At 38.0% G+C, this 19,236-nt stretch overlaps 2 protein-coding genes and 1 non-coding gene across 3 annotated transcripts; 2 read left to right on the top strand and 1 right to left on the bottom strand.

Annotated features, from left to right (window-relative positions):
* Positions 1 to 738: 738 nt before the first annotated feature.
* On the bottom strand, positions 739 to 11,558 carry glrx5 (glutaredoxin 5 homolog (S. cerevisiae)). The gene is made up of 2 exons (XM_041805487.1): positions 11,147 to 11,558; positions 739 to 5,204 (listed from the first exon to the last, which is right to left on the bottom strand). Exons 1-2 carry the CDS (start codon positions 11,442 to 11,444, stop codon positions 5,032 to 5,034), a joined length of 471 nt encoding a protein of 156 aa, XP_041661421.1. The 5' UTR covers positions 11,445 to 11,558; the 3' UTR covers positions 739 to 5,031.
* Positions 11,559 to 11,836: 278 nt separating this feature from the next.
* Positions 11,837 to 12,829, top strand: prkrip1 (PRKR interacting protein 1). Its single transcript, XM_041805699.1, has one exon. It carries the CDS (start codon positions 11,853 to 11,855, stop codon positions 12,417 to 12,419), a length of 567 nt encoding a protein of 188 aa, XP_041661633.1. The 5' UTR covers positions 11,837 to 11,852; the 3' UTR covers positions 12,420 to 12,829.
* Positions 12,830 to 12,921: 92 nt separating this feature from the next.
* LOC121521997 lies at positions 12,922 to 13,198 on the top strand. The gene has a single exon (XR_005992922.1).
* The last annotated feature ends 6,038 nt before the right edge of the window (positions 13,199 to 19,236 follow it).

A 19,236-nucleotide genomic window follows, 5' to 3' on the forward strand; every position in this document is an offset into this window, starting at 1 on the left:
ATTCTCGGGGTTCTGACCATGTAACTCCAGGTTAAAACCACCACAAATAATGCATTTGTCAGGCTACAAACAATAATAAAAGTTACACATCTCACCATTAGAATCTCTCCTGATCATAACCCCAAATGGTTCAAACAGAATTCAATGTAACTTGGGTAATCCTTTATAGGAGTTTTTGACTAATTTTACCCAGAATTCTAAGGTGTCATGGCAGTTTGTGATCATCTCAATAAAGATGTTATAGATTTACAAAAAGTCAACATGACTGGCTGATTTGATTTTGGTAGGAAAAAAATGTTAAGAATGATTGAACTTTATTCACGTCATGCAAAAAGTGCTGAACCCTTATGGGTTTATGAGACACCAGAGATTGCAGAGTTCCCACAATTCACTTCTTTACAAAGCTGCATGCTCCTTTTACAGCTCAGTCTTTTATAGCACATTCTACCTTCTTTTCCAAGCACTGTAGATAAACTCTGCAGAAAATAGTTTTCTTCACTAAAAAACACATTTTCATAATCCTCTTACCCGAAAAAGTTCAGATAGAACAGGTGAGGAGAAACTTCCTGGCTAAATCCAGTTTAACAAGGTTGAGCGCTATGCTGTTTTAGAAAAGAGGGATACCCTGTCTTTAAGCCTTGATAACAGACAGTGCATCCCTTAAAAATGCAATGTACTGTAGACTAAGGTTATAGGCGCCTTGCTGTATCAAAAGAAGAAGAAAAACACCCAGGGCACTTGTGTCACAAAATATTTAATCGGTGCAGGGTTTACATGCAGCTAAAATACATTTCATAATATGCCTTCAATGTACAATATTTTACAGTGTACTACAGGACCATTGCTATGATAATACAACTGTGTGCAGCAGGAGAAAAATCTAGGATTTATAAATGTCAAGGTTTTTTTTATGCTCATTGAGACGACTCAAAAGCAGAAAACATCCCCCACCCCATACAAACATTTTTAATTCTTTGTGTGACTAATAAATACCATAGAATTAGACTGACGCAACAAACTTTACATAGAACTGCTTGTCTCCGTTTGTCCAATCAGTCATCTTCAAGAGAGGAAGGTAAAAGGCAAAAGTTTGTTGCGTTTAGGCGGGTGTAGACAAAAACATGAGGACACATTTTGTATGTGGTACAAACTAGGACTAGGGATGGAGATCATTGCATTTCACTGATACAGAGAACCTTATAGATACTCCCTAACAATCTGAGCCCTTATTGATACTGCTCTTGATAAAGGAGGAAAGTGGACAGAATTGGAAAGAGGGATGAGAAAGTGGGATGCGTCCTAACCACTAGGCTGTCTGATTCTGAGGCTTTTTATCAAGGCCAGTGATACTCAACGCATGGCTCTTCAGCCACATGTGGCTCTTTTGTGAAGACCTGTGGCTCTTTTAAGTCTAACATGGGAAATAATCCAAAAGAAAACCTTGGAAAAGCAAATCATGACATAAGAAGTGATTCATACTGAGTCAAATCAATTACTTTGTTTCCCACACTTACCCAGTAGACTTTAATCATCAAATTTAATTGAATATACACCCCACCCAGGTTTGGGTCATGGCTCTTGCAAAAGTATTTTTAAACAATTTGGCTCTTTGGTAGAGCAACATTGTGTACCACTGATCTATGCTATTTAATTCCTTTTAACAGAACTGTTTCATCCATTTCATGAACTAATTTACCACCCAATGACTTGAAGTTTCCCATCAAAGCTGTTCTTTCCTGGAAGTTGCATTTAAATTAGAGGGATTAGACCAATTATCAGTCTGGCTGATTATCAGGGCAGATATTTAACAAACTGCCATAAAAATGAATGAATGAAAAAGTGCACCCCTTTGGTTCATCTGCAAGTTCTATCTTCCCCTCTGGCTCTGTTTTCATACTTCACTGTATCCCTAATCTACCACCAGCAACTCCATCTGATTAGCTTATACGACATATAAGTAATCACCATACTCATTCTTTTATCAATGAAGTGGCTTGTTTTTTAAATCAGACTTCCATTCTGTAAACATAACATTGAAATTACTACAGATAATTTCATTTTAAATGCATATTGGTTACAAGTGTTGGTTGTCAGTCTCATTAACTACTTTACACTAGGGTTGGGTATCATTTGGTTTTTCCTGATCCTGATGCTAAATAGCTAAATGTGTCATTGTCTATTAAGAGAACAGAAAAGTAAAGATGCAACTTCATTTGAAGTAGTGGAGGATCATGTCAGGTTGGAAGGGTACCAAAATGAAACACCAAAATCTGTGATTTTTTTTTAGGTACCGTAAGTGTCAGATGTGCTGTACTGGTGCCATGTTTGTACTAGATTTCGATACTCCCCAAGTAACATTATGTCGCCCCAATTACGCAACTAACTTGCATTTATCCGGACAGTTTCAACATGGCCATCAACATTAGATTGCTGTTTTTGAACGAACAGGATTTTTTATAGTGGCTTGTTTGTGTGTTCTCCTTGTGCATGCGTGGTCTCTCTGGTTAGTCTGGCTTCCTTCTACAGTAAGAGGACAAGATTGTTAGGTGGACTGGCGATGCTAAATTGCCCGTTAGCCACGACAACTATGAGTGGAGGAGGATGACTGACGTAAAGCAGCAGCAGATGAGTTCTCAAACCTTTCAGCCCACAAAACCCCCCCCCAAAAAAGTGTCAATGCCTGGGGACCTCCACTGTCTCTGACGGTGGTTAATGCAGTTGAAAACGACCATGCACAGACTTAAATTTTAAGGATTTTTTAAAACATTGCTTTGATTTCAGCATAAATCTAACCAAGTGACCATGTCTTTATTTTACATTTAATCAATTTTATGCCTGTTTATTTTTACAGAAATTGGTCAAAAAGACAGTTTGAAAGAGTTTTAAAACATTCTTCGTTTTTTGGGAAGTATCTGGCAACCTCCTCCTCGTGTCTTGAGACCTCTATGCTTGCAACCCCCAAGGGAGTCCCAACCACCATGCTGAGAACCACTGCTTTACGCTTTTGCTTTAATTTGATTCACCAGGCAGGCTTACTGCCTTGCAATTCACTTATATTAAATAACTCAATCACATGAAACCAGTAATTTGATTTAAACAAGGCGATCTGGAGATATAACGTCATGCTACAGGACCCAAACGCTCAGCAGCAGTATCAATAAGCTCAATGATTTTCAGCCTTTGAAAACTAAAAAAAAAAAAAAAAAAAAAGAAAAAAAACAGGCCCTGGTGGAAGTGAGTTTCGATCTCCATCCCTACTCAAGACAGGAAGAACAAAGAGGGGACCCTAGTGTTGATATCATCACATTTATACTGAGGTGCATGTGTGATGAGATCAGCGAGATGTGGTCCGTGTTTTTTGGTATCTCAGCTGCAAAAAAAAAAAGAAAAAAAAAAAAAAAAAATCAAGTGAAAGAAGTAATATTCAAAAATCTTTTATCTGTATTATCTAGAACAGTGGTTCTCAACCGGTCTAGCATCAGGACACAGCAGCTTCCTCACTGACAAATCACAACCCGAAATAATACCCCCCAAAAATAAATGCATGTTTGTTTAATGAATAATGATGCAGTTTGATTTTGGGACGGAACAAAATCTATGACTGAAAGGAGGCAGAAACATGTTTTACACCAATTTCCCTGTGATTACACAAACTTTTTTTGCCAATTTCCAGAGATTTTAAAAATGACCTTATCACGGGAAAAGCAGTTTTAATGGCAAATAAGGAGAAAATGAGTTGAAATATTGAGAAAACATTTAAATTTACCCATTATTGTGATAAAAAAGAGTAAAATAAAATGGATGCATGTCTACAAAGGACTGGAGTACTTCTTAGACCATTTTTTCCAGACACTCATTCCCGACCCACTAGTTGAGAACCGCTGATCTAGAACCCAGCTTTATTCCTCCCTTAGTACTGTCCCCTCTTTGTTCTTTCATTTTGTTTACTGAAGTCACAGGCAGTGCATTTAGAAGGTTTCTATATGGTGACACATTATTCACACCCTGAGGCTCATCTGGTCTTTAAAGATCACAACAAGGAGAAAAAAATCCAACAGGAAATGCACAAGGGCTTCTGGAGGCAAAGATGCTGCAAGCACTCTTTTGTAAACTAATTGAAAACCCTGGAAGTCTCCCACTGGCAGTCGAAGTGATGTTATAGTGGTAGACTCAACACTTTTATCCTAAGACAGAGCTTGCTGGTATTGATTTTAAACTTCATCAAATGATTGCAGGACTGAGATCAGTCATGAAAAGTGATATGAACGCTTTCAATAGTCGGAAAAGGGAGGCAAAGATTAAGGAGTCCTCCATGGATTTAGTCACAATTACAATAATCAATACGTCATGTCTTTAAGTAATCAAAATGACCGTATAATGTGAAAGAAACCAAGCTGGTTTGTAGCCTTTCTTCATTTTTAGTGGCAGCAGGAAGATGCAAGTAAGACAGGGATGATAAATCAGTGTAGACGACCTGCAGAGCACCAAATGTAAGATGGCAAGGTTGGCAAATAACCTAACAAAGTGGATCCTAAAACCTGTGAAATTCACTAGTGAACAGAAGCTAGTGTTGTAAGGCATTGCCCACTTTTATAGCTTTTAAAGGTATGTGTCAGTGTTTGTGATTTATACTGTTGCCTCCAAATAGCTTAAAATGTTAACAGTGAAGATACTGTATCTCTGTGAGGACTCTGACATCTTTTTCCTCCTAGATTCAAGTCCTTGCTGGTTTGATTCTGCACATTTTGGGGCCTGAATGACTAAGAGCAGTGAAGCTAAAGCTTTGTAAGCAGTCCAGGGTGTTTTAATGTTACAAACATGATGATGCATGGATGTTGATGACTCATAATACAGTGTTGCCCCCTCGATACTTTCCTCTGCACTCTTACTGTGCCGAATTTGCCAGAGGGTGAGTCTGTTTTGTCCATGTCTGCCTGGAGAGTTGATTTATTTGTGATCATCTGAGAGGAGGATTTAACCTGATAAATGTGTCCTCTGTCTCGTCAGTGGTTCAGAGTTTATCCTCTTCCTCTACTTGGATTCCTTCTCGGCGTCGAGCAGTGCTGAGGAGATCCCCAGCTTCTTTAACTCCTCCACCAGATCTCCGTTCTGGTGCATCTGGAGCAGGATGTCACAGCCTCCCACAAACTCTCCGTTGAAGTACACCTGGGGGATCGTGGGCCAGTTGGAGAAGTCCTTGACTCCTGTGGAAGGCAGATGGCATTTATGTCAGAGTCAGAAATAAGCTGGACAATTACCGTATCAGGTGTCAGGCTGAGTGAATAACCAGTGGAGCACAAACACGGACACAACAGAGAGAATTTTACTGTTCATCGATCGTCTCCAAATTTACTGTGTGCAATATTACACAATTACTACAAGCACTGTCAGTTTACAATGACAGCAAATAAATGGAAACAGATGGGTTTATTTGGCTGAATGACCAACACAAAGTAGATTAAAGGTACAGTCATTTAATCAGTCTAAACAGAGGATGGGGATATTTTTATGCATCTTAAACCACTTAAAGACATTAATCAAGTAATGCACTTCTAATATTGTTCCATGTCTTAAACTAGATTTGGCAATTTTGATCATGGTCTGCAGACATTTATCTTAAACTAGAGTACATTCAATTTTCTTGAAGAGAGACTGACAGTCACAGAATTTTCCAGGCATAGTGGCATTTTAAGAAGGTGCACATTGGGCTATGTGTATACTGCACAGGCATCAAGGTATTGCAGAACTACAGCGTAGCCAGGCTCATATTTGCAAATTTTTTTTACCCATTTTTATGCCATTTATTGCCTCCCTTTGCCCATTTCTGCAACATTTTCTAGCAATATTCCCCTACTTTAGTGTTCTTTGTGCCACTTTTGCCTGTTTTTCCGCTTTTTGGCCATTTTCCCCACTTTGATTTTTAAACCACTCTTTGACCCTTTTTTGCCCATTGTTGCAACTTCTTTTTGAAACTTTCTGTCTACTGTTGCTGCTTTTTGCCAGTTTCTGACCATCAAAAGGTTATATTGTACTTACAGCATAAATAAATGAACATGTGTTTTAGCTTTGTTAAGAGTGGTTACTGTTTGGGTTTATAATAAAATGTGGTTATTAAAGCTTAACTTTACAATTGACCAGGATGTTGCTGACCTCAATGGGCCCCCATTTTTGCTGTGCCCCAGCTCTCCCCTTTATCCCCCTTATGGGCGGCCTTGGGTGCAGCTTTTCTGCAGAGCTACAACTTGGTAACCAACCTATTATCAGCATGGCACATAATCAGGGTCAATAAAAGACATTTGGCCTGTTTTTGTGTCCGCATTTCATTTTACAGATCAATGATCAAGATAATTTACTGAAAAGTTTACTCCTTTTTTATTTATCATAAATCATGCTTGTATTAAATGTAGTTTATTTCTAACTTTGGATGGGAGAGTTTCTAAATTGGAGAAGCCTTAAAAAGTAGTAAAAAATAACTAAACCTGAAGTTTTTGACAATAAATTACAGCATTTATGTGATTATTCAATTGAACTGGCACTGTGATTACGATTGTAATAAATTAATTGCACAGCTTGTTGTCAAGTAGTTCAATGTTTTTTTTTTTAGGAATCATGATGACTCCTGGTTCCACTCTTGAGTAATAGTGCTTAGTACATTATAAAGAGAGGAACTGAGGAGTTACTATGAGCAGTGATGAGCACCATGACTCATTGTTTTAGGAATTGAAACCCGAGAAAAAAACATGAGTAGTTGCCACATGAGAAATGTTCAAAAACACCACAAATACCAAAAGTGTATTTCTGCAATAAATGTGTTTCTACAACTTTCTGTCAGTCTGGATAAGAACCTATTAGTAGACTTTTTCTCTGAAAATATGCAGGGACCTACAATGTAACGATGTTTAAGGAGTAAACTACTGATTTTATTACTAATAAAGATGATTTAACTTGTCATTTAAGTGCTGCTTATCTGGTGTCAGATGGTCCAATCTTATCTTGACAATACCTCAAAGATTCTCCACAGGTTTTAGGCTATGTTCACACTGCAGGCCTTAATGCTCAATCCTGGTCTTTTGCTCAGATTTTATTTTTGTGTTTCCCTGTTCACGCTGCAGTTGAATTCCAAAAGATCAAATTTAGTACCACATATGAGACAAAAGAACATTGTCATGAGTTATTTTGGTAATGTCATTTATTTCTATTTTGTTAGCCACATGAAGGTATGCTGACCCCTCTTGGTTTGTGGGTGGGGGGGTGGGAGGTGGTTTTTGTAACAGACTAAGATGTCTGCTGTATGTATTCATGACTGATTTGGTTATTATAAAATAAGAAATTCAAGTCATAGAAAAAAAATTTAGTACCACATATGAAAGTGGCCTGGATCTGATAGGAAAATGTCAAGACTCAATGTGACTTGTGTGGTTTGCACTGACAGAAGAAAATCTGATATGAGTCACGTGTGAGCAAAGAAAATTAGATTTGGGTTGCCTTTCCGTAAAGTGTGAACACAGCCGTCCACCAGAATATTCTAGAGCACTTCCTGTTCCTGCTGAGAAGCTTTATGGAGATACTGGTTTCCTCTTCCTACAGGTCTTGGCACCTGCCCACAGTAAAGCCAAAACTACCAGAAACTGGTTTGCTGACCGTGCTGGATTGGCCAGCCAACCTGCCTGACCTAAATCTCACAGAGAATCTGTGGTTTTCAGGCCAAGTATTGACCAAGAATTGAGGGCATAATTGACCATATTTTTCAGAGGGTTGACATGTCTGTATTAGAAATCCTTTTTAAAATAAGTCTTATGTTATATTCTGATACTTTTTTTTTTTTTTTTTTACAAATTTTCATCAAAATTAAAAGATAAGTTTGAAATGTTTCACAAAATGTGTAATGATTGCAGAATATATTACATTTTCAACTTCTTGGTTAAACAACAGAAAAGAAAAACTTTTCCAAGATAATATTTGCATATCTACAGTTGTGAGAAATCCAGTTTTCCAGCAGCCAACAACAATACACATCTGGCATGTTTTTCCTATCTACATCAGCTGGGACAGAAAACAAGTTAATTTTTCTTAACATGTGACACAGTGAAGTTCTGTTTGCACCCAGTTATGAGATCAGGTTACCAAAATTAGATTAGGTTACCAGAATGCCCAATATAATATTATACATTTTAATTACTGCTAATAATACATATAATTGTACTTTTATTACTGCCATTGTAGTGAGCAGTGTAGTGTTGCCTGAAGTGGTGGCTTTACACTCAGTTTTTCCTCCAAACAGCCACGTATTAATATAAACAAAGACATGTGAGACCATCCTGCATACTTGGTCCACGTAAAAGAGCGCCTTCAGTAATTTCACATTTTCACTTCTGCTGCGTCAGTGAGTAAAGATCATTATGATATTAACAGCCAAAGTAGAGCAGATTTACCATCCATACCTATGGACCAACAGACAGCTACATGATAACGCATTTTGAACAATCCCATATTTCTCAGCAGTGTGGTTTACAAACTACACAAGTTTACTCTGATTACTTTTTTGATATTTGAGAGAAAGGATTTAGAGATCATTATATTCTATGGAGACTGAAAAATAAGTGGTTAAACACTGCACTACAGAAATTAATGTACATTATTCAAATTTGTTGTTTTAGTCTGTATTGCCTTCTGTTTTTTCATCTCCCTCTGTTCCTTCTCAGCAGATGCAGATCAACAGGAGTCTGGTTCTGCTTAAGGTTTCTGCCAGTAAAAGACACTTTTTCCTTTCACTGTATATTTTCTAAATGTTGCTCAGTGCTGTGCTCATGGTGGATTAATGTTGGGTCTCTGTGAATAACATTATAAAAAGTACAGTCTAGACCAGTGGTTCTCCACTGGGCCCAAAAGTGGTTCGCGAAGCCTTTTCAGTGGGTCGCGGATGTATGCCTGGAAAAAAATTGCACCAAATTGTGTATGAGACTCTATAAAACATGCATGTTCTGTCCTGTTTCATTGTCTTGTTACACCTTTTGTACTGTCTTAGGTCTAAGCCCTGTTATTTTTTTTATTAAATACATCTGATTGACCAAAAAAAATCCCAAAATTTGGGTCTCAGTTCTCCTTGAGGAGTTGATGGTGGGTCCTGTGACCCAACCAGTTGAGAACCAGTGGTCTAGACGCCCTCGTTTTTGTTTATTGTTTTGAGATATTTGTTTTGAATTGGTTGGTGCTTTACAAATAATAACTGGTTGACTTTTTGTTTCAGCTACATTGAGTGATATCAGCATAAACAAATCTTTCAGAAGCAATGTTTTTTTAAAACGTCAATTTTTTTAAACACACAGGTTGTAAATTCTGCCACCAGCGGGCTTATAGTCAAAATACTGGCAAAAAAATGACAAGTAAAGACGAATTACAGATAATTTACAACAAAAAAATACACTCCATAAGGTGTATTTACCAAACCGTAATCCAGTGTTTGTTTTGAAGAGGAACCTGAGGGAAAGAAAGCTTTTAAAGCTACTCTTAAAGGAGTCTAGGATTGCTCACAGCACAAACAAAGAAAGGCACTTTTTAACGCTTTTCTCCCTTATTACAAAAAAATGCATCCATTAAACAAAACATAAGAATACTGTTTAATAAATAAACTGTATGGAGTTCCTGCTTCACTATAAGGCAGTCTTTAACATAATATCCAGAGTTTCCACATCAATGATAATGAAGTAGCTTCGTCAAGACAGTACTTTTCAAGACATGCCCTGATACGACTTTGACAATTAAGAAGTCCTCTGGCATTAAGAAACTGCTGGAAATATTTGAGGCACTGTGAGAATTCAAGTTAAAAATATATATTAATTTAGTGCTGGGAAATTAATCTAATTTCAATCATGATTTTGGCTTTGCAATCATGAAATAAAGGTAATCTTTATTAAATCATTACTGTGCCACATATTATTTTACACTTGTTCTGTCTGTTGGTTTTGTCATGTGGAAAATGTTAAAATATTTTTTGGCCATGAGGGTATTTTTTCTTATTTAAATTTGTTATGAAACATTCTATACAGATGCTGTAAAATCAATGAGTAATCACATTTAATCATCCTGATCTCACTACCAATCATAATAATCCTAACCATGATTTTTGCCATAATCGAGCAGCCCTACATAAATTATTGACACTGATTATTTTAGGCATTTCAGTGCAAAATATCCATGTACTGTACGCTTTAATTGCTCAGAGGAAGTGTTCCCAGCAGACTCATTTTGTATCTGGTTTCAACAACTCTGCCTGTAAGTAAAAATATCTGTAAAGAGTCTGATTGTGGTCTAAAAGTCCTAGCACATGTCTGTTCAACGTGTGTCTTGTTCTGCTCAAGATTTTTGCCAGCAAAGATGAAGAGTTCTTGCCTCGTCAGTTTTTAAATGTGGCTCAATGCTGTGCTTAGTGTGGATTAATGTTTGATCTGTGTTAAGACAACAGAGAGGTTTGTACTTTGACTTTTTGTAAAGCGTTAAGATAATATTTTCATATAGTTTGGAAATACACAAATAAAATTTGATTGACTCTTAATATTTAATATGACTGGCAATTTGAATCCAAATTCAACTGGATTGTAATTCAACTGAATAGCACAGAGTCAGATTGTCCCCTTCCACACACTGTATGCCATGACTTTGCATTTAGCTGCTGTTGTAAGCCCCAATTGTCAAAATCTCATTAAAGGGCAGTGATGACGTTCTTTAAAATGCACTTCCTTGTTTCTTAACCTATGTGCTGCAACCTTCTGAAACATGAGAGTAGCTATAGAATAGCTATAGTAGCTCTAAAGGCCACACCTGGTCCTGTTTGACTTCAGTACCACACCCTTTGGTCCTGCTGCAGAACACTGATAAAAACGAACACCGAGAATCCCAAGAGGTGGTTGAGATGGCCGTTGACTAAAGTTTGATACATCATGGGTTTGAGGTGTTAAAAGAAAAGTCGTATCAACAACAAGTGGGGCTAAAAGAGGCTATTCAATGCAAACAACAAGTTAGTTAAAGGAAAAGTGTTTGTTGACCGTGTCACGTACATTTTTGAAGGATTTGATGTCAAATCGAGTTTAACTGCCAGTTGACAACTTGTTGCTGCCATTCTGTAAGGAGTCTTCCTCCGTTTACTGACCTTGTCTGAGGTCCTGGTCCTCCAACACGTTGTAGGCAGCATAGTCGTCTACCCCATGCATCCGGAGGATCTGGACTACTGCATTACTGAAGCCACACATGGGCTGAGCCGGTGTCCCCTTCATAAACACCACCACTTTGTCCTTCTTCACCATCTCACCAAGGTCTTTCTGGAGGTCCGCCGAAGCGCTGAGGAACCGGGCCGAGCCGGACCAAACAAGTCCGTTACCCTGTCTGGGCAGACAGACCTGAGCCCCGGACCGTAGACACCTGGCACTGAGTCTGATTAGGCTGTTCATTGTTTTTGGTAAGTGTTGTCTCAGTCTCAGGAGGAGAAATGTGGCTGACAGTGGCTAGCCGGTGTTGTACAAGGCTGGATAAATGCGTCAACAAACTACGTTGTAGATGAGGGGCGGGACCTGAACGCTGATTGGACACCGTCGCTCCAAAAAAATCCACCCTGAATTGCTAGTGGTGCGACTACACGCCAGTCACAGCCCTTATAAAATAAAAAATGACCAGTTAGTTAAATTGGATTAATACAATCACACAGAAATGGTAAAACTCGACGAATTTAGTGTATTTGGTAAACGAAACAACAGGGATGCGAAATTTTAATGAAATGTGTTCTGGCTACCAAACCCTTTTAAGTGCTTCCGGGGTGACTTAAGGAAACCGGAAAAGGACCAACGGCGACCGTTTGAAAGATGGCGGCTCCCACGCAGAAGAATAACAAGCCGGGGAAACCTGGAGGAAAAGAGGCTCAGCCTCTGATAATCGCCAAAACTCCGGCTGAGGAACAGCGTCTGAAGTTGGAGAGGCTGATGAGGAACCCGGACAAGCTTGCTCCCATTCCCGACCGACCGAAAGAGTGGAACCCCCGGGCTCCTCCCGAGTTTGTCCGGGACGTGATGGGCTCCAGCGCCGGGGCAGGCAGCGGGGAGTTCCACGTTTATCGGCACCTCCGTCGCAGAGAATATCAGCGACAGGACTTTCTTGACAAAATGGCAGAGAAGGTGAAAGAGGACCTGGACTACTTGGACAAAGTGGAGCAAAATAAACAGGAAGCTGAAGAGCGGACGGCGAAGCGCAGGAAGAAGCGGGACAAGCTGAAGCAGAAGAAACTGATGGCAAAGAAGGCGAAACTAGAGGCCCAAAACAAGAAAGATGACGACGACAAAAGCTCAGACAGCAGTGAAGAAGAACAAGCAGAGGAGGAGAGAGAGGCTGAGGATGATGCTGAGGCTCCTAGCTTCGTCATGGGAAAGAAATGACCCCCCTATGTCTTTACCAGGACAGGACTCTGGTGTTGATGTTCCTTGGTGGTAATGAAGCCATGGAGAACCTACGTTTAAATGCCACCCTAAAGATTGTGATACTTTTACAACTATCAATTATCAAAAATGATGGCTTGCCTAGTTCAATAGGCAGAAAACCACCGTGAGAGAAGGATTTTAAGCACCCAAGGAAATTGAAATAGAAAAATATGTTGACCTGTTTTTCTTACAATGATCAGACTAAAGTGTTTAATTCTCATGTCTCTCTCATGCTGTTGTCATCAGGGGCTTTTTAAGTTTCCTAAGATATTTTCAGACTTCTGACGTGTAATTACTAAGATGGTGGAAAATCCTTCACATTTTAAGAAATAAAATGTTTTGATATGAAAGTACATTTGGGTATTTTGAAGTTAATTAACACTATATGGGTGAATATATCATACCTAAGTGAATCCACTGGTCATTACATGTGAATAAAAACTGTTTTCTGTGCTTTTCATCTTTGCAGCCTTGTGAAGTTGCTCCTTGCAGCTGCTATTGCTTGTGGGCTCAACAAGGATGCAGAAAGTATATCAAAGAATGAAAAGGCGTGACTTCTGGAGGCTCAGGAGTTTCACGTGCGATGTTCCTTGGACACACTCCTGCTTTCCACGGTGGTGATGGGCTCTTCCTGTAGCTATCACCTTTCTTGAGGCAGGTAGAGTGAAACTCAACAGCCAGATATTGTCTGAAAGAGGGAAAGCTGTTCCTGTCAGACACTGTCAGCTGTTACAGCATCATCCAATATCAATACATATGCATATGAAGTCTAACTGAACTTAAATATAAACATTCTTTTGAATATCTAACGCTTTTTAAAAATGAATTAACCACACTGTGCTATATATATATATATATATATATATATATATATACACACACACACACACAGAGCTTGATAATCATCTTACAAACTGAGATGGAGCCAGAGATGCTAAATAGCCTGGGCTTGAACCAAAACTCTGAAGACCATCATATGCACTACTTTCAAGCAATTTTAGATAGTGACAGCTTAAAAGACGTGTGTGAGCTCGGTGGGTAATGCAGGTGCTCATGGGCTACAGCCCTCAATGCAGTGGTTGAAGGATCAATTCCTGGTCTTGGTGCTGTTTGGTGCATGTCTTCTCCCCATATTTCCTGTCTATCTTTGGCCATCCTGTCTAAATAAAGCCCAAAAAATAATCTTCAAATATATTTCAGAGCCAACAATTTTTTTTAAAACCTAACTTTTCTCAAAGTGTCCTTATCCATAATTATATGTTGAAGATCAATTAATTTGATTTCTGCCACATTAAAAAAGGTGCATGAACTGTGATTCTTATTTTTGGAAGTATGTAAAAAGTAGGGTAGGAATTTAGCATGAACAGTTAAGATTTGTACTCCTTGTTCTAGAGAGGACAGCAGAGTGGAGTATGATATGCAGGAAAGGAACCACAGATTAGGATGAACTTAGACCCAGGTTGACAACTAGCTTCCCTACATGGACACATAACCACAAGGCCATAAATACCCAGAACTATTGTAGTTAATATGTATTATGTTGTAGAACATAAATGTTTGATGATGAACATGGGCACAAAATAATTAACTTTTTTATGGCAGAGGTTTGGATTTGATAAGTTTAAACTTCTCCTCATTTCTTTTTTAATTTGAAAAATAAATGAGGTGTTCAATTGGATTTTCTTTCTTTTTTTTTTTTTTTTTTTTTTTGTATATGCATTTTTAAAAACCAACCCTTTCCCAGTTGTACAATCTTTTTGCATTTTCTTATTTACATGTCCACAGCAGTGGTAAAATTATTGACTAAAACTGACTTAAAATGATCGTGGGCTCCCTTTTTTTTCTTGAAGGTGAGACAAAGACTAGCAAAAATAGACCTTAGATGATTAAACTGATGAAAAGTAAGTTTAGTTTTCATCAAATCTAAATGAGGCTAAAATGTTAGTGCTGGACTGTTGAACATTCAACATCCATGATATTTCTTGACTGTGCATATAATTCATAAAAACATAAGCAGGGATCAGTGTATGCCAGAATTTTCTTCACTATATTTTAAAGTAATTAAAATTTTGATAGTGTATTGATATGAGTGTTATACATATATTTTTATTTTACAGTACGGTTGAATTAGTTCAAAGAGAATAATTGTTTCAACTAAAAGTTAAAGACTTAAAAAATGTAAGGACTTTTTATCCACTAAAACTGGACAAAATGTTGAATTTTGTCAGTTAAAACTAGACAAAAACTTTGAGGATTGAATGGGACGAAAATGTGACTAAAACTAAAAGGCATTTTAATGTAAAGACTACGACTAAATTTAAAATAGTTTCCAAAATTAACTCTGGTTCAGATATAATAATAAAGGTGCAGAGGCAGTCTTATCCTGAGAACAGACAGACTTGAAGGTGCAGCCTGGCAGCAAGCAGGCATTTTTTTCATGCTGACTACAAGAAAGAAATTTCCATGATGTTAACATCAGGCTTCATTTTCTATTATTCTCTCTTTCTCTTTGCATTTATCAGTCATATACTAACACTCAGCAGCAATGCAGTTCATAATAAGCTTAAATAATCAGGGATTAACACGAGCTTCTACATTTCCATGGTCAGAGGACTGATAGTAATAAGTGCTGATATTAATTCAGAAAGGCTTTTTCCTTTAATAAATAGGACAGCTGAAAAGAGACAGGGAATGCAGGGAGAGAGTGGGGGAAGATGGGTACCAGAAAGGGCCAGGATCAGGATTTGAACATGCAACCAGTGTGTTGAGGACTGCTGCCTCCACATATGGGCCCTGTGCTAGTATCTGAGCTAAACTGACTCACGTGTGTAATGCAAGCTTTTTAAAAGTCAGGCATCGTCACAGTAAAGTTCAATAGACCTCCATGAAGTAATGGCCTGTACTTTTTAATCAGTTCTTTAGAAGCTTTAGGAACACACTATCTCATTTTCAAAAGCCCCAAACATTGCATCAGTATGTACTCTAGCATGAAGTCATATACTGTGGAATTTTATGAAATAAACACCCCATAAAAAGGAAACACAGAAACAGGAACTAATTGCTAAAACCAAGATAATACACTCATGGCTGGCTGCTTTTATCTTCAAGTTGTCCAGACAACAGGTTTTGGGTTCGCGTCATAATAGAATAAAGTGGAACTTCGTTAATTCCAAAGGAAATCCTTGAAAAAATCTTTTACCTTCTGCTCTTTTTATACAAACATCAGAAAATGAATCCTATCATTTCAAGCGTGAATGACTTTCTCAGAAGTCTGATTTTCATTTCAGTGTCTGCATTAAAATACACTGAGGGTCTGCGGAGCTCCAAAGAAGCTGTTTCCCTCTCTTTTCAACAGAGCTTATGTACCGAGGTCATGATTGCCATGGTGTTCGATTGTCTGGGATCCCTTTGGATACACCGACTTCCTCCCACAATCCTCCAAAAAATGTGACATTTGGTTAATTGATGAATTTAAATTACTAGAAGGTGAGAGTTTGACTGGTTCTGTTTTTCTGTATGTCAGCTCTGTGATCGACTAATTGATACATCCAGGGCGGGAAGTGTCAGCTAGAATCGGCTCAAGCCACACTTAAAGCCTAAAATGATAATTGAAGGATGGAATTATTTTATTTTGTGGGAGACAGATGCAGAAGACAGAAATTTTCACATGGCCTTGGGACTCTCCCATGGATGCCATTTTGCCCCCTCTCTTTCTCGTTGTTGAATCATGAACACTGGCCGTAACTGAGTCAAGTGAGTCCCACAGGTCTTTGGATGTTGTTCTGGGTTCTTTTGTAACCTCCTGGAGACATCGATGCTCCTGGGAAGTTTCACCATGGGCCCAAGTTTTCTCCATTTGTGGATAAATGCTCTCATCGTGGTTAGCTGGAGTCCAAAAGTTTTAAAAAGACATTTCAACCCATTCCAGACTGATAGCTGTCGGTGGCTTTGATTCCCATCTGCTCTTAATTGCTTTAGATGACAGTATGATGTTAAGCTTTTTGAGATTTTTTAGCCTATACTTCACTTTGCCAGACAATTTTTTCCCCTAATAAACAAAATCAGATGAATACTTTTCCACAGCACTGCATATTTTTAGAGTTTAGCAATCAACAAATCACTTTCACAACTGCACAGCTATTAAACTGTTTTTCATATTAAGTGTATGTTTATAGTATTTTTTTTCCTTTTATATACATATTTGGTGCAGTGCTGTTCACTAGCTTTCTCTTCTCTTTTTCTCTACTACGTCTCCACTGCTTTTGCACCAATACACCAAGACAAATTCGTTGTATTCTTGGAAATAAATCTGAGTCTGATTATATAACAGATGAAGTTTTACTAGAAATAGTCAAGGTTTTCCCTACAGTGCTGCTTTTTCTTATAGTTTTTACCTTTAGGGTCTCCAGGTGGCAGTCCTTGTAAAATATGCTGTGTTAAATATGTCCCTACATGTTCATGGCCCAAATCATCTAAGGCAGCCTTTCTCATACTTCCAGTATGTTTGCCTCGGCCCAGTGTGACACCTAAAAATCTTCTGTTGCCCACCACAACCCTCATACACCCATGACATGAGACTCAAATAATCTCTGGTCATTTTTTTTATGATTTCAGAATCAACAGTTAAAATTAAGAGATGTTATTATTAGTGTTTATGGAGTCACAAGGAAGATAAACAAGCCACAACTCTTTATTTGGTTATGATCCGACATCTGCAATGTCACCTGCATATTCTTTCTAAGTATTAATCTCTTTAGCTCTTTCCTAGTAAAATTCCTGTCTCCACATTCACTGATAAATTCTTACTAATAGTGAAGCAAGTGGTGAAGTACAATGACTAACAGAGTGTCATCAGATAATCCAACACCAGTTAAACTATGACACCAACTCTGTTCATCAGACTAAATGAATGAAAAAGGTGACAAGTTTGGGGACTTCTTAAAAATATAAACTTTTAATCATGAACTTCATGATAATTTCAAACATGATTTCAATTTAAAAATGTTTTCATGGTTATCATTTATAATCCACCTTTTTCTCCAAAGACTCTGAAAGCACAAATGAGGACATTGAATTGCATCTTGACTTTCCTATACATTACTCCTGCTAAAGAAAATGTGTGATAAATCTTCACTAAGTGCAGATTAAACTTTAAGGATGTTTTGGGGGAAATTTATGGACATTTTCATGGAAATTAGGTGAATAATTTTGTAAATTTTGGGTATTTGTTTTTAATTTATGGGTAGAAATTGCTTGAAATTTTAATGTATTTTCATACAATTTGGAGGAATTATTTTTCGTACATTTTTGGAAATTTGACTCTAATATTTTGGGTGGAATTTGTTTTGAAATTTTGAAAATATTTTCATGGAAGTTTGGAAAATGTATTTGTAATTTTGGGGGAATTTGATTGGGAATTTATGGGAAAGGGGGTGGTCCTTTGATATTTTTAAGAATTTGATGGATATTTCAGGGAATTGGCTTGGATGTTAGGGGTAATAGATTTTTACTTTTTGGGGAATTTAAAATGTTTTGGGTAGAACTTTTGGTGGAAATTTTGTCCATAATTGGCCTGAACAGGTCCGTGTGGTCCATCATCAAAATAACAAGAAATCTGACTCTACCACCTCCCCCTCTAAATGACCGACACCATTTCTTACTGACTGAAGACCCTCACAACATCAGCTCTAAAACCAATCCAGTGCTAACCTTGCAAAGCAGATGGATATGCCCGATTTCGTGTTTCTCTCTGAAACAAATCTATCTGGCGTGCCAGGTTAATCTGGTGCGGTATTTACTGCAGAAACAACGTTTAGGTGATGTATGGACATCATGAAAGACAGGGCTGAGCTTTTAAACGTATCGGGGCTACATATCCTACACAAGTAAAAGAAATTTGAAGTGCACTCCAAACAAAAGCTCAGGCCTCAGGAGGTTATTTCTAGTCCCTGTGATACTTTCCATGAAGTCTGGGTGTGACTACTGGTGCCTTTGAACAGGTGTTTTCCATTAAGAGCAATTCAGAGATTAAACAAAAATGCATGAATGTTATCTGTTACACCTTAGATGGGATAATGTAATCACTCCTCTGCCTTCTATCAAATAATCAGAGAAAAATATGAAGAAATAGCCTCAGATAAAGTCCACAAGTAAACTTAGCTAACTTTATTAGCTCCATATCACTATTTTGCATTGTTTTAAGGATGACTGCATTTTGTTAATGAACTGGGGTTGATGTTCTGACATTCTTGTTAGGGATTTTTAGGTTGTTAAATATGAAATACATAACAGCTTACAATAAAATTCTGCTGGATGTTTGTTTTAAAAAAGGAATTCCTGTATGGTGGTTAGCCACTGTCATAAACATATTTTTTCTAGAATGGGGCCACAGTGGCTCAGCAGGGGGAGCTGGTCGTCTCGTAACTGTGAGGTTGTGGGTTTGATCCCCAGCACATGCGAGTTTTTCCATGGGCAAAACACTTAACCTAAGGCACTGTTCCCATTGGTGCATCGGTGTTGATTGAATGTAAGGATGGGTATGAATGGTGCAGGTGTGCTGCTTCTGTGTGTGGCGTGTATGTCTATGTGCCAGTGTGGTTGTGTGCTATGTTCGACGTTTTCCTGCTTCTCTGCTGGTTGATTTATTTGTCTTTCAGGGTGAATAAAGTAGTTTATTCTGCTTTGCATATTAAACACACATAGACAAGATATCAAAAATTGGTCTGCTCAACCCATAGACCAAAAAAAAAAAAAAAAATCTACCCATGGCAGTATG

This window comes from Cheilinus undulatus, linkage group 14 (assembly GCF_018320785.1).
Source record: "Cheilinus undulatus linkage group 14, ASM1832078v1, whole genome shotgun sequence".
Classification (NCBI taxonomy): Eukaryota; Metazoa; Chordata; class Actinopteri; order Labriformes; family Labridae; genus Cheilinus; species Cheilinus undulatus.

Bases quoted from the DNA above. Each gene is read 5' to 3' on its own strand.
- glrx5 (XM_041805487.1), bottom strand. From the start codon at position 11,444: ATGAACAGCCTAATCAGACTCAGTGCCAGGTGTCTACGGTCCGGGGCT. The intron at 5,205-11,146 runs GTCAGTAAACGG...TGCCTTCCACAG, and splicing joins GGACCAGGACCTCAGACAAG to GAGTCAAGGACTTCTCCAAC.
- prkrip1 (XM_041805699.1), top strand. From the start codon at position 11,853: ATGGCGGCTCCCACGCAGAAGAATAACAAGCCGGGGAAACCTGGAGGA.